This window comes from Sinocyclocheilus anshuiensis, unplaced genomic scaffold (genome assembly GCF_001515605.1).
Source record: "Sinocyclocheilus anshuiensis isolate Anshui unplaced genomic scaffold, SAMN03320099.WGS_v1.1 scaffold457, whole genome shotgun sequence".
Classification (NCBI taxonomy): Eukaryota; Metazoa; Chordata; class Actinopteri; order Cypriniformes; family Cyprinidae; genus Sinocyclocheilus; species Sinocyclocheilus anshuiensis.
The window spans coordinates 552111-566902 of record NW_015537939.1 but is presented as its reverse complement, the minus strand read 5'-3'; the positions used below and the strand labels follow the sequence as shown (position 1 = coordinate 566902).

Genomic DNA, 14792 nt, shown 5'->3' with positions numbered 1-14792 from the left:
ACGATTACAAGTTTTTTTATTAGCTAGTAAACTAGTAAAACTACACATTCTGAACAATTATAGTTTTAAGCATTGTATTAGTAGTCAGTATGCTACACTCTAAGAAAATAATTCACAGTTTTTACCTGCATTTTAAATTACGCATTGTATTTTGTGTTTCGGGTTACAACGGATGATGGATAACGGATAATGTCCTGGAAAATTACTAGTACCTTTTCCATTTTTCTAGATATTTTTCTTAGTGTACTAACTGGGGGACAATAGCTATTGCTACTTTATTTAGATTTGAGACTTTTTAGTGTAGAGTTTTGGAGACAACGTTATTTAAAACATTTAGGCCTACTTTTAAAACACTCTACACTCAGGCCTACTTTTATTCATATATTTATTTAGTCATTTATTTATTTAGTCATTTATTAGACGCTTTTATCCAAAGCGACGTACAAATGAGGACAACAGAAGCAATCAATTGTAGTATTAAAACAACTAAAAACAGATCCAAAACTAAAAGCTAAAACTTTATAAATACTACCTATACACATTTTAAAAATAAAGAGATTAAATCAAAATGACAAATGCATACAACAAAATTTCAAAACTTAACATTTAAATGAAAAACAAAAAATAAAGCTAAAAACAATTCAAAATATTAAAGAACAAAAGGTATAAGACTAAGAGTATAATAATGATTCTAACATAACACTAAGCCAAACACCAAAAAAACAACTACATATGTGTATGTACAACCACACACACATATATATACATACACATTTATAAATTTAATATATATATATATTATTTCATTTTCATTTAGTTTGTTGAAGTATTAAAATAACTCAAATTAAATAAAACTAAAATCTTAATAAAATACCTATAAAGACATAATAAATTCAGACATCATTTAACTTAAATTAAAATAAATAACAAATACAAATAATACAAATCAAATGACAGTAGTTTATCAGTAATCCTAAAAAATAACACCGCCAAACACACATGCTAAAAAACAACAATTTACTTACACATAGTAAGAAATGGTTATAAAAACTGAAACAGAAGCGAAACAAGTAAAAGGAAAGAGTAGAAATAAAAAGTGATACTTACCCTTTGCCGGTGTCCCTGCCCGGTGGAGTCGCACGGTAGAGTCGATGTAAACTAAGCTTTTTTATACCCGTCTAACAAAATACTAAATTAATTCAGCTGGACACACTTTCCTTATTTTCTCCACAACAAATGGCCAAGCAAGCGCAAACACTGACAAGATACGCGATACAGAACCAGACCAAACGCGATATCAGCATGTCTCCATTACATTCGTCACTATATCATTATGCATATATATTATGCATATATATGCATAAGAGGGCCCTCTGTGATCTTGACATGAATTCCAGGGGGTGGGCAGTGTTTCTATGTGAATCTGAAATTTGGTGAAACAGTCTGGGAATTATATAGAGGCTGTTTGTTGAATACTTTTTTTAAATTTTAGAAATAAGATAGCCTTTGTAAACGAGCAGTTGAAAGAAATTACCTTCTTAGCCATAATGTTTTACTCTACCTGCAAAGTAAGAGAGCCGTGCATTCACTGCAAATAACATAGAGATGGAAACTGAATACATAGTCAAGGAGAAGTTTTTGCTTCACTAGAATGTAAACATCTCAGCAAGCATACAATATGACATGAAAGCAAAGTGCAATATTATCTTCAGGGTTTGTTAATGAAAATAAAATGAAATAGTGCTACATCATGTACTTGTACACAGTACCATGGTAATACCATATTTGTTTGATTGTTTGGACATGTAGCATGGAAACAGCTTGGTATTCTTTGAAGCACCTTGAAATACTATGGAAATAACATGAATATGGTAATCATTCAATTTGAAAGAAATTAATACTTTTATTCAGCAAGAGCACATTAAATTTTCAAATCAAAAGTGTCAGTAATGGCTTTTACACTGTTCCAAAAAATGCCTATTTCAAATAAACATGACACTGAAGACTAGAGTAATGCTGCTGAAAATTCAGCTTTGCCATCACAGGTATAAATTACATTTTAAAATATTTTCATTAATATAGAAAACCATTCTTAAATTGTAATAGTATTTCAATTTTACTGTTTTGCTTTATATCAAATAAATGCAGCCTTGGTGAGCATAATAAACGGTGAGCATAATAAACAGATTTGGGCTGACAGTTTGAATGAGGCTTAAGAGAGTTCTTTCAAAAACATAAAAAAAATCTTACCAACCAACCCCAAATATTTGAACAGTAGTGTACTGTATATTACAACACTGTAGTAATGCCATTCTATAAATATGACTTTTCCTAATCTTATGAGAACTGATAAGCCTATATTACTTGATAACTTGATAACACACTTCAATCAATATCTAATTTGGCATCCAATTCAACCACTAGAGGGTGATGCAGGCTTGCAGAAAACCCAGAGCCTTGGAGACAACAGCATCTTCAATGCACAAGCTTGGCAGCTGGAATTGGTCTGGGAGCAAGTCATTTGGAAGATCCAGCTGAGAGCATTTAGTATCCTGCATTGTAACCCATTTCAACAAGGTTACTTAAAACTCTTTCATGTTTTGCATCTGATATGCTTGGCTCTTGCCCTTCATGGAGTGGAAAGGCAAGTGCAGGCAGTACACCATGATGGTGAAAGCCATCAAATTGCTTTTATGCTGGTTCCTTTCACTCTTGTTGCTCCTGATCTCAACAACAGCCCTGTTCGTTCACATTTAGGGATCCAGTCCGGTAAATTTTTTGTACTCAAAGGTCTTTCATGATCAGTCACTTTGCATCAAAAGGGCTTCAGTTGAACAAGACGGAAAATTACGTTCGGAGATAAATTCATGTTATGGATGCCAGAGCTCTCCTGTGTCAATGAGGCCAGCAGGCAGAGCTGTAGGAAAGTAATGTCACAGATGTACGGTGGAGATCAAAGTGCTGCTGCTCCTTGAAAGACCTCTGAGCGGTAAATCCATAGTGTTCACATGAGTCACCTGTCAGCTTATCAAGTGGAACTGCGGAGAAGCTTAACTCATGACAAACAAACCATCACTCACACAACCACTGAGTTGAACTACTCCTCATATGTGTAAGAGCCAAAAGGTTATCAGAAACTGTCAGTTGGGGACTGAGACATGCAGGTGGGTGACTCTTCATGACTGCCTGCTAGACTTGTGCCGGTATTCGGTAATGCGATATATCACGGTAATGAATATGCACAATATTGTTATCGTGGGCACTTCTAAATACCATGAATAATTATATATTACAAATTAGTCAGAATTTTGAATGAATTTTAAGAATACTTTTCCCATCAACTGGTCAAAATGCACAACATTGCTGTATGCTGCGTGAAAGAGGCGTGCACACCCTGACTTAAACAAGCCATTAATCGCAACATGAAAATTTGATACCGGCATATCCCTACTGCCTGCTGAAATTGTCTATCACCAATACTAGCACAGACCTCGAATTTTGTGTGCACTTGGCTTGCCGTATACGATGGCTTCGTGAATTGCAACGGCCCAAAAGGGAATGGATTGGTTCTGCCTAAACCATCTGGTGAATTCCCCTGCTGTGGCTCAGTCCAAAACCCTATACAGCACCAGTGAGGAACGAGCGGCACTCTTACTGCTCATAATTGTCATACAATGTGTTCAAAACACCCGGAGTCTATGCCTATACAACCACTGGAGGAATGAGTAAGAGGGGGCTGGTGCTGCTTTGGCAGAGAGATTTATATTTTATTGTGTAAATTTGATGCATTTGATGATGAGACAAGCTTCGACATCAGGGTTGCGTGCCATTCAGAACTGAATAAGAAATGCCTTTTAAATTGAACTAAAGCAGAATTAAAATTAATTGAAATGGAAAAAAAAAAAAAAACTTTTTCATAGATGGATGGATAGATAGATGGATGGATGGATAGATATAGATAGATAGAAACACCTCTGATAGATACACTGCAAAAAAATGATTTTCTTAGTATTTTTGTCTTTTTTTCTAGTATAAATATCTAAAAATTCTTGAATCAGGATGCATTTACTTGACAAGTAAAATGACTAAAGATATTTTGTCTTGTTTTCTGAAAATATTATCCAAATGTTGTTAAATAACAAAATTTGGCAAAAATAACTGCCAATGGAGTAAGAAAAATAATCTTAATGCAAAGGCTAAACAAGATTATTTTTCTTACCCCATTGGCAGATATTTTGTACTCGTTTTAAGCAAAATCTAGCAAAAAAAATTTTATGTAATATTTTCAGAAAACAATACATAATATCTTAAGTCATTTTACTTGTCAAGTAAATGCATCCTTATTCAAGACTTTTTAGATATTTATATTAGAAAACAAGACAAAAATACTAAGGAAGAAAAACTTTTTTTGCAGTGTAGATACCCTACCTTAAAGCAATAGATTTTTTTTTTTATCATACTTTATACATGAACTTTTGTGTAAAACACCTTATTTCTTAGAATTCATTATCAATGTTGAATTTCTTTTAATTGCAACTCAGTAAATTTGTGTAGCGTGTCCAATTCAATTCCAATTAACACTCAAAAACTGAAGGAGCCCGTTTTTCTCCATTTTGAACTTTATCCAACCCTGGTCGACATGATAAATCAGCTAAACCATATGGATTTGCTATAGGACTATATCCGCCCACTTGATTCCACTCAAGCACGGGTGTAGAATCAGCCTGACCGTGTTTTTACTAGGGATGGCCGATACCCCTTATTTTGTTTTCGATACGATACCGATATTTTTCAAGGCAGTATCGTCGATATCGATTCGATACTTCTGCACTAAACTTTTAAATTATGAAATGTATTAAATTATTAAATTACTAAGAGTAAAATGGGCAACGAAAACCACTTACATTTATGTTTAAAACGCATTTTAACCCGTTTAATCCCAAATTTATCCCAGACATGAAAATATCCAAATGATGCATCATTAGTAACCCTTTGAAATAATCAAACATTTTTTTTTTTTTTGGAAAAGTGTGTGAAAAATGTTATTTTATGGTCAGTCACAATTGTAACTGGTGGGATAATGTGTATACTGATCACATTTTTATATTAGTGCTACCAGTATTACAACATTAATATTCTAACTTATTTGTAACATTTGAACTTTTGATTTAGTGCAATATTTTGTACTGCCATTAGGGACTGCCAGTGAATGGCTGTTGCATGCATAAAATGCAACCTTTTTATTCTGACAGTGTATGATTTCTATTAACATTACAGAATAGAACATGATCAATATTATCTTTCAACGTTCAATTTAAATAATTGTAATTGCACAAACTATGTGAAATAACTCAAACATTTATGTTTTTATTTCTGTTCTCTGATAAGCATTGTTCAGGGCTGCCATTCCCAAAAGCTTTAATGCTTTCTTATGATACTTTTGGGAAACGCAGCCCTGTTTGAATGCACTGTCAGCAGTGAGTGAATGCTCTCTGTGATTGATTGGTTCCGTCTTGAGCAGGAAAATAGTTCTATCCTACACAATTACTCGCTAACAAAGGTTATTCGTCCAATTCAATGCATATTGTACGCATTATTATTATTATTATTGTTAAATAAACAAAACCACTGGTAAATAAAGCGCACCTTAATATCGATATTTTTTGTTTGAGTATCGATACTTTCGTTACTCGCGTCAGTATCAATATATCGGTACTTCGGATCTATACGCCCATCCCTAGTTTTTTACCTTCAAAGAAAGCGGTAAAGCCAAACCTATTGAAATTTCAGGCGGTACTTTACAGGATCCCTGAACAATGTCCGTGGGCTGAATAAATGTAGTTTCAGTCACTGGAACATGACCACTCTGCTTGCCTAGGGGCGCTGACGGTCTCCAGGCAGCCGGGTAATTAGCAGCACTGGAACCTTGGATGAAACATTTTACCGCTCAAAGTATTTCGGTTATCGCCACCGGAAGGTAACTGACACATCATTCAAAGTCATTGGTTTTGCTCTCAGTACTTTTTAAAACATCTTTGTATCGGCACCCACACACACGCGCACACACGCAAACAACCTCTACAGCTTTTCCCATACATGGCGCGAAGTGGGCTCGTTGCCAAGGCGACGGTTAGTTTCCATACCCATTGTGAAATGTATATGCGTTGTCCTTGATGTACAGTAAGACAGGGACAAAATAACAAAGTTACAGCAGAATACATGTAGGATATCTGCACATAAACAAACAAGAAAATCATGCATACAGAGCTCTGGGTGCTAACATAATTCTGATTGGTGGCGTGATGCTATTTTGGCATCTCTAGGTGAATGTGGTGCACAAAAAACAGCGGCGGGAACCGCGTGACAGCAGATGTCATGTCTGTGGGGAAAAGCAGCGTGGAGCTCGCTTTTAGTCTCTGTGTGACATGAAATTACGGCACTCATCACGCAAGTTTGCTCATTCTTCTTTATTTTTCTACAAAAATATTCAACCTTATAAAAGACAGCTCAGAATGTACAATGTTTTTGCAACTGCCATAGAAGTATTTATCTTAAATATATATGTATATGTATTTATATATAGTAGGCTATATAAGCATTTCTTTACATATATAATCAGAGTGCACTTTCAGCAGCCCAGGATATGAGTCAAACATTCTCCCAGTCTGTTGAATTATTTCTCATAACTCTCTCTGACTGTGGGAACTGTTGGAAAGACTGTAACAAGACAAAAATAATTGTATAACCAAATGTTTCTAGCTGTGGAGATCCAGGCATTGTGAATCCAGCTTCATGCATGACCTTGATACACTAAACAATAGTGGTGTTTATTACAAAAAAAATACAGTCAATTGCAATTATAAGTAACTGTCATTGCTTTAGAGTGATGATTTTGTGGTGGTTATTACTAAAACAGGCAGTACTGAAGATGAGGGTAAATATAATTGCTTAGAACAAGGCAGACTAATAAGAAAAAGATGCTAAGACACTGGGAATAGGTGGATCAGAGAGGATTCGGAGGAGACGGTTACAATAAAGAACCCGTAGGATAAGTAAAGGATTACGCTTTTAGTAAGAAACGAGGCGAAAATGTGCCAATAAAGATGAGTGACAGCATTCTTAAAGCACTTGGAGAGAGGGAAGGTTATCAGGTTGTGACTCATGGTATCCCATGATGCCTATGAACTGCAGCCAGCCGGAAGCCCTATTCGTGAGATGTCTGCTGCCTTCCCGATATCAGCAATATTACTACTATCATTATTATAATTATCATCATGATCATTACTATTACTGGCTCTGGATACGCCTCAGATAGCTGGTTACTGTAATCTCTTGAAATCAATATATTCTGAAACACAAAATAATTAAATGAACCTGATAATGAATGTTCTCACGTTTTGAATAATAATGATAATACACGTTTACTTTTTTATAATAAAAATATTAGCGATGCTTGCTTGTGCAAAACACTCCGGCACGATGGATATATAGACACATTTCTAGAATGCTGCTATGCGGTTGCAAGGGTTACTTATGGATGTATTCCAAGACTTTTTACAAGTCTCTATGATATTTTGGATCCTAAATATGGCTCATAACCCTCCTGCAGGATTTTTTTGGTTATTTTATTGTCTGTCAGGTGAAGTCGTAGGTCTGATAAATTAACAGCACACCTCAACGAGCAACATGATTTGAGATATCATTCATACCTGTAGCACAAACGGTGTGAGATAAATTATGCGCAGAAGTTTAATACTTCGAGTTAAAGGAATAGCTCACACATAAATGAATATTCGCTAAAAATGTAGTCACTCTTCAGGCCATCCAAGATGTAAATGAGCTTGTTTCTTCATCAGAACAGATTTGGAGAAATGTAACATTACATCACTTGCTCACTAATGGATCCTCTGCTGTGAATGGGTGCCGTCAGAATGAGAGTCCAAACTGCTGATAAACACATCACAATAATCCGCATTCCACACAACTCCAGTTCATCATTTAATGAGTTTGTTTCTTACAAACATGCAGATTTTCACTTCACAAGATGTTAATTGATGGACTGGAGTAGTGTGGATTAATTGTGGATTATCATCATGTTTTTATCAGCTGTTTGGACTCTCAATCTGACGGCACCCATTCACTGCAGATGATCCGATGGACAACAAAAAAAAAAAAAAAAAAAACAAGAAAAGAAAAGAAAAGAAAAAAGAAAATGTGATCCACTCCCTTTCTTGATTGAAGTGCTGAGGCCTTTCCATCAATCCAGCGCTGGTGAAAGGCTTTTCCAGAGCCTCTCAATGCTCTCTTTACCCACAGGCTGCTGTATGTTCTGCTCCTGGAGTCTTTTTGAGTACAGGCCTGTGGCTCTGCCCTTATCAGAGAGGAGCAGAGGAGAGAGCGAGTGTAAGCGTCCAGAGCGGCGCTAACACCCAGACGGGCGAGAGGGTCAGTCGTGTCCCCAACGGGGAGGCTGAGTCCGAAGTGCAGGAACAAACCTCGTAGCCATTTTCTGCATGGTCTACGTGGTGCTGCCCATGTAGCCTTGTGTTCGAGTTGTTCTGCATCTCTGGGGAGTCCGACTGCATTTCTGTGCACGCCAGCCAATCCTTGCCGATGGGACGCGGATAACCCGCTTCAACCTCCATATCGCTGCCTGCCACACGCCAGTACTCCTTTCCCTTGAAGAAATATGACGCTCCTGAGAAGAAAAAGTGGAAAATATAAGGAAATAAAATACAGGTTGATGCGTAGAATGGATTTTTCAGACCTGCTTTCATCTGGCATACACATCATGATGGTTTCACTTTTCCCTGTGTGGCTTTTGTCAACTCTATTTCCTGTTTTGAGACCACCTGGGGTGATACTAGAATTTGAGCCTTTGGGGGCTTGACCCCCAGTAATATTGGAGAATATGTTGTGCTTTGAGCAGTGCTTCTCAAACTAGTCTGTGGACACTGTTTTAGACTGTCCTAGTTGTCTGAGAATTGATTGGTTGTCAAAAAAATATAAACAGAAAAAAAACTGTCATTAAAAAGCATAAACACTAAATTAACTGAGGGAACTGCAGGGGGTTCATGAGTTGATGAAAAGCTAATAATTAATGAAATCATAAAAATGTAAATTAAAAATAATTTTAAAATGAAATCAATCAAATTAAAAGATATACAATTTATCCCGGGGATAAATATTCAATAAATATTTTAGATGCAACAACTGACAACCCCTGAACTGTTTTTAACTGACATTTATACATAAGTGGTTATATAAAAAAAAATGTAGAATAACAATATTACTTTATGACACTGTTAAATACTTTGTATTTTTTTCTCACATAGAGCTATCAAACGACTTTAGAAAAGGGCACAGATTCATACAGATTATGTTTATTTGTTTCCTTTTTTGAGCTTGACAGTTTTTGGTCCCCACCTAATTTAATTATATGGAAAAGAACAGCACAGAAATTTTGCTAAATATCTCCTTTTGTGCTCCACAGAAGAAAGAAAGTCCTATCAGTTTGAAATGACTTGAGGGTGAGTAAATGATGACAGAATTTGATTTCTTTAAATCTATTTCTTTAACACTCTACACTGACAGCTGAATAAATCATGTGTTATGGAGGATGAGACACAAGACAATAGCCCCTCTAGACAGAGTCTAGAAACACCAACACATTTTGCCACTTGATGAAAGCCTATTCCTCCGGTTCAGCCTAATGCTTGCATTTGTCCCCTCTGAACAAGAGCTTTACTATCTCTCTCTGTCTCACTGCAGGTGAAATTGGCCCTCAGTGCTGTCTATCTGAACAGGATACTGTTGCCAGCACCTCCTCAGGCTGATACTTCTTCCCTCCCATGGAGGCCAGGGACTGTCACTTTAGAGTGTGGCCTGCTCTCACTCCTCGTTCAGAGCTCTTCCTGTGGGGTTGGCAAAGCCTTCGAGAACAACACCTGATGAGACACCTTCTCTGCCCCTCACTCAGCCTACAGAGGAACCACAGGGAAAAAGATCTGGTACGTCAAGTGGAGCCTAAAACTGCTTGTGTGTGAATTAGCTGCAAAGATGATTTCTCAGGGTGGATAAAACAGTGCAAACAAAATTTAAATGTGTCTAAAAGGTCCCTAACTTGCCACGTGTAAAAAAAAAATTGGCATGAGACGCTAAGAAAAAAATAAATCAAGACATGACATTTAAAACATGTTCAAAATGCTTTGATGCTAATTACAGCTGCTGGAAGCAATAAATCTTTGGAAATAACAACGCCGTCATAAAATGTTCTAATAGATATCCCTGAAATATGTTTTCTGAGAAATAGTACGTGCCAGTCCTAAGCTCTGTGAAAAGCAATAGAAAAGGAGAGAGTGGCCTGCATTTTTTTCTCCATCATAAATAGACTTTCTACCTGTCAATCATTTTGTATAATTGGAATATGCTGACAATGGGTTGGTCAAATTTAATACATGGGTTAATAGTGTTAACATTTTGAATTATTGCATGCATCAACTCAATTTTTACAGTATTAGTGTAATAGACAACATGGAAAAAAGGAAATAAAAGAAGCTGTATGTGTGTTTTTACATGAAAGTGCTTAGCTTTTATTTAACACGGGCTTGATTCGATCCACCACAGAATTTCAAATGCCTGTTCTTCATCCTTGAGGACACCATGAGGAGCTCGCTGTGCATTAAGCACAATGCCGTGCATTAGGCATGACAGGACATCATGCCCCTTTCTCCATTCAGCTCACATAGAGTTCAAAACTGCTGCTATGACAACCACACAATCAAAACACCTGCCTGGCTAACATCCTCTCCACCCAAATAAAATCATATCTTCCAAGGCGGATCAGGGTCATAAAACTGCGAACCATTCCTTTATATGATGTATAAAGCATTAAAGAGTCATTTTTGAGATGTTACTGGATACTGCACAAGATGGAAGATAATATGAGCACACACATTTAAATTTTGTAGCTAATTTAAGGATTTTTATTTTCTTTATAAGCCTAGTTTCCTTTCCTTTGTTTTCAGTTGAAACTGGAAGCTGGGAGCTGGATGCTGAACAGTGTTGCTATTATTTACTAATTAGTTAATAATATAAAAACTTTTGTTAATTGAAATACAATTAAAATATACATACTAGATAATAGACTTAAAATAAAAAAAATGAAAATGTTGCCATGTCAACAAACTGAAATAATAGTTGAAGTTGATAAAAAAATGACAAAAATTACTAAAAATAAAACTGAAATAAAAATATAATAATAACTAAATAAAAAATATTACAAAACCCAAAAAAGATAAAAGCACATAACAAAATTACCAAAAAAAAAAAAAAAGTGAAAATAGAAAAATATTCAAATATATAATAGCATAAACTATAAATAATAGTACAAATAATACTAAAATAACAGATGCTGAGGTGCTAACAGCTTTTTCTGTATGTCATGGCCTGGAAAAAACATGATTTGCTACTTGCTATTGCTATTTTGGGGGCATTTACACACAGTATTAATTATTTAGGTGGCGGGATGTTCTCATTTCAGAGACCATTTTTTATGGACATCTACGTGTACAAAATGAGACAACTTTTTTGGTCCATTTTCAAAAAGATACTACAATTGAAATGTTCACATCTTCTAACAGCTGATTTTGTCAACTTCTGAGAGCATATCAACAGTCTTAAAGGAATAGTTCACCCGAAAATGAAAATTTTGTCATTTTTTAGGAAAGAAATACTGTGGAAGTCAGTGGGGGCCATCAACTCTTTGATTACCAGCATTCTTCAAAATAACTTATTTTATGTTCAACTTAAGAAAGAAGCTTATACAGGTTTGGAATGAGATGAAGGTGAGTAACTGATGACAAAAAATAAATTTTTGGATGAACTATCCCTTTAAAGCTAGACATGCTCTGAATTACAATTTCAATGCATCTTTAACATTTTGTATCATTACATTTAGCATGGCTATGCTGTTCTCCACCTAGTTCAACAGCGAACCGGTATGAACCAGCCTAGACAAGCACAGAAATTCATGTCGGTCTTTTCATGCTGGAAGGAAAGCGATTCATTTTTTTGTGGCTCTAAAAGATAACATCCAGGAGAACTGCTTAAAGGGGTCATATGATGCTTTTTTAAAGATCATTAGGGATCTTATCTATGCACAATCAGCTTGTAACACTCCAAAGAGAAAGGAAAACTTGAAATCGCATCATATGACCCCTTTAAAATTCAAGATTCACAATACTTACTGTCAGACCACCGCATGGCGTCATCTAGTTGAGATGGGATCCCTTTCCATAGCGCCGTGTCTTTTGGGTAGCCGAGGTCCATGTGCCGCAGATGGTCATCATAGCGCCAATAACGGCTGTCCTTGAAGAAGTAGGTCTTCTCATTGTGCAGCCAAACAAATACGGCATCCACTCCCTCCGCAGGCAGTCCGAAGTCCGTGACAAGCCGTGGGTAGCCCTCTTCAACATTATTGTCCTTGAACACCCAATATTTCCCACCTAGGGAAGTGAGAATGACTTATTGTGAGGTGGGAAAATTGTAGGCTTCATTAGCAGCAAACCAGATTAGAAAACACAGACCTGCTGTGAAATACATTTAATTGCTCTAAATATACAACACGTGTTCTTTTTACCTCCATGCTTTTGAGCTGAAATTGGATTTGAGGTACGACTTCAAAACACTCTCGTATTATATCTTTGAAGGACATTGTTTGCTTTATAGTCTAACTCTTTTATTAAAAATGACATTTACATAACTCGAGAGTGTTAAATTTCAATCATTTCGAGAATTTTCCTAAGAGTGAGTGTTTACGCTCCAGGGAGCATTTTGTTTAAAATGTCTGGAATTAACTACATTATCAGAGGGTCTTTTTGAAATAATTTTAAAGAGCCTTTGATAGACATTCTTGATCTCTTTAACTGTGGAATTACCACAGATTACTGATTGCCAAAAGCAACAAACACAGTGCAATACTAGATATGGACATTTTCTAAATGTGTTGCACAAAACTCGACACCACAACACTAAGGTGTTGCACTCATCCAGTTCAGAATGAGTTATGTGCCAAAGTGCAATACTTAAAGGTGACATATCATGAAAATCTGACTTTTCCAGGTTTTAAGTGCTATAATCAGGTCCAAGGTGCATCTACCAACCAAGGAAACGTGTAAAATATTAACCCAGTAACTTTGTTTTGGTAAGCCTTTCTCTGCAAGCGTCTGAAAAAACGAGCACATTATAATTACACATTATATAACCTCATTATAATATTACCACCCCTTAATCTGTCAGTTTCCACCCACAGCGCCGTCATTTTGATTTCGCAAGCGACAAAGGCATTTTCAAAATGATATAATACATGATCTGTGGGGTATTTTGAGCTGAAACTTCACAGACACATTCTGGGGACACCAGAGACTTATATTACATATTGTAAAAAGGGGCATAATATGTCTCCTTTAAGGTGAGAAATTCTGACAAACCAGTCAAGACGTATGAGTAATAATTAAAGTAAAGGTTATATTAAATATTAACTTCATAAAAGATTAAATCCAGGCATTTACCTTTAAAGAACACTATTTTATGGTCTCCAGGTCTCTCGTATACAGCATCCACACTGACCAGGTTGGCAGGCAAACCCCTCCAGAAGCGATGGATCTGAGCTGGCCTTAATGACACCAGGTGCTTCTCACGTGTCAGACGCCAAAAATACTTCCCTGACAAGAAGTTTGTCAGTAAGAATGTGTGGTTACTTGTGCATTTATGTAAGCTTATGGTGTAGTTATGTGCTATCATATGATATGTAATATTATGTATAAGGGACATTGGTTAATAAAGCATGGAATGTGTGCATGGCCGGGGGCAGTGGGTAGGAGGGTGCCCAGCTGGCAGAACCAGCCAAGCAAATACAGTGCACAAATGATAATATATCAAAATGCAGACAGCAGTAGTCTGAAGACAGCGCATTCATGACTAAACAGGAAAACAAAACAATTTCACAGCAGTCCAAGTTCAAGATTTTTGCATCATGATAAAAAAAAAAAAGTTTTATTGTGTCCACAAATCTGAGTATTATAATGCAAAAAATAGAATAAAATAAATAAATAATAAAAATAAGCAAATAAAAAAGAAAATTGTTTCTTTCGTGTTTAAACTTTACCTTCTATAATTCTAATGAGATAAGAAAATTAAATACAATTAAATAAACTCAAATTCAATATATATTGTATCTTAATATCAGTTATTAATATCTTAATACAATAATATCAATTTTAGTCATAATATCTCATGCAGTTATGCTTTTCTATTAAATTCATTTTATTTTAAAGATCTAAAGACAAAATACCAATTAAGATTGTTTTTATTGATATTTTGTAGTTTATACACACAAAAGGGTGTATACATTATACTTGGTCTGTTGCTAATAGCTACTGATTTCACTGGACTTCAGGGTGTTCTTACCTTTGAAAAAGAAGGCCTCCCCTCGAATCTGGGCTACAGCATCAAAGTGGCTAGTGCATCTGTCAGGGGCATCAGGGGCAGGTCTGTGAGGTAGTACAAACAGAAAATAAATGAAATGGATAAGCTTTAAACAAATGGCTTTGCAAGGCATGTGAAGGTAGAGCATACGATTTTCACTAGTAGAAGTGTTTGTGTCTCTACATGAGTAAATCATTGATTATGGAAGGAATAATTGACGACAGACCACTGAATTATTTAAAGGGGTCCTATTATGCTTTTTCACTTTTTCAACTTTAGTTAGTCTGTAATGTTGCTGTTTGAGC

General features: G+C 35.9%; 1 protein-coding gene across 1 annotated transcript in view; it reads right to left on the bottom strand.

The window, feature by feature from the left end:
- Positions 1 to 8210: 8210 nt before the first annotated feature.
- Positions 8211 to 14792, bottom strand: part of LOC107661370 (matrix metalloproteinase-17-like) — a 79867-nt gene continuing 73285 nt past the window's right edge. The window contains exons 7-10 of the mRNA XM_016450898.1: positions 14470 to 14552; positions 13572 to 13724; positions 12249 to 12506; positions 8211 to 8698 (exon numbers count right to left, since the gene is read on the bottom strand). Of these exons, the coding sequence (XP_016306384.1) occupies positions 8376 to 8698; positions 12249 to 12506; positions 13572 to 13724; positions 14470 to 14552 (817 nt within the window). The 3' untranslated portion in view covers positions 8211 to 8375. The remainder of the gene's footprint in view (positions 8699 to 12248; positions 12507 to 13571; positions 13725 to 14469; positions 14553 to 14792) is intronic.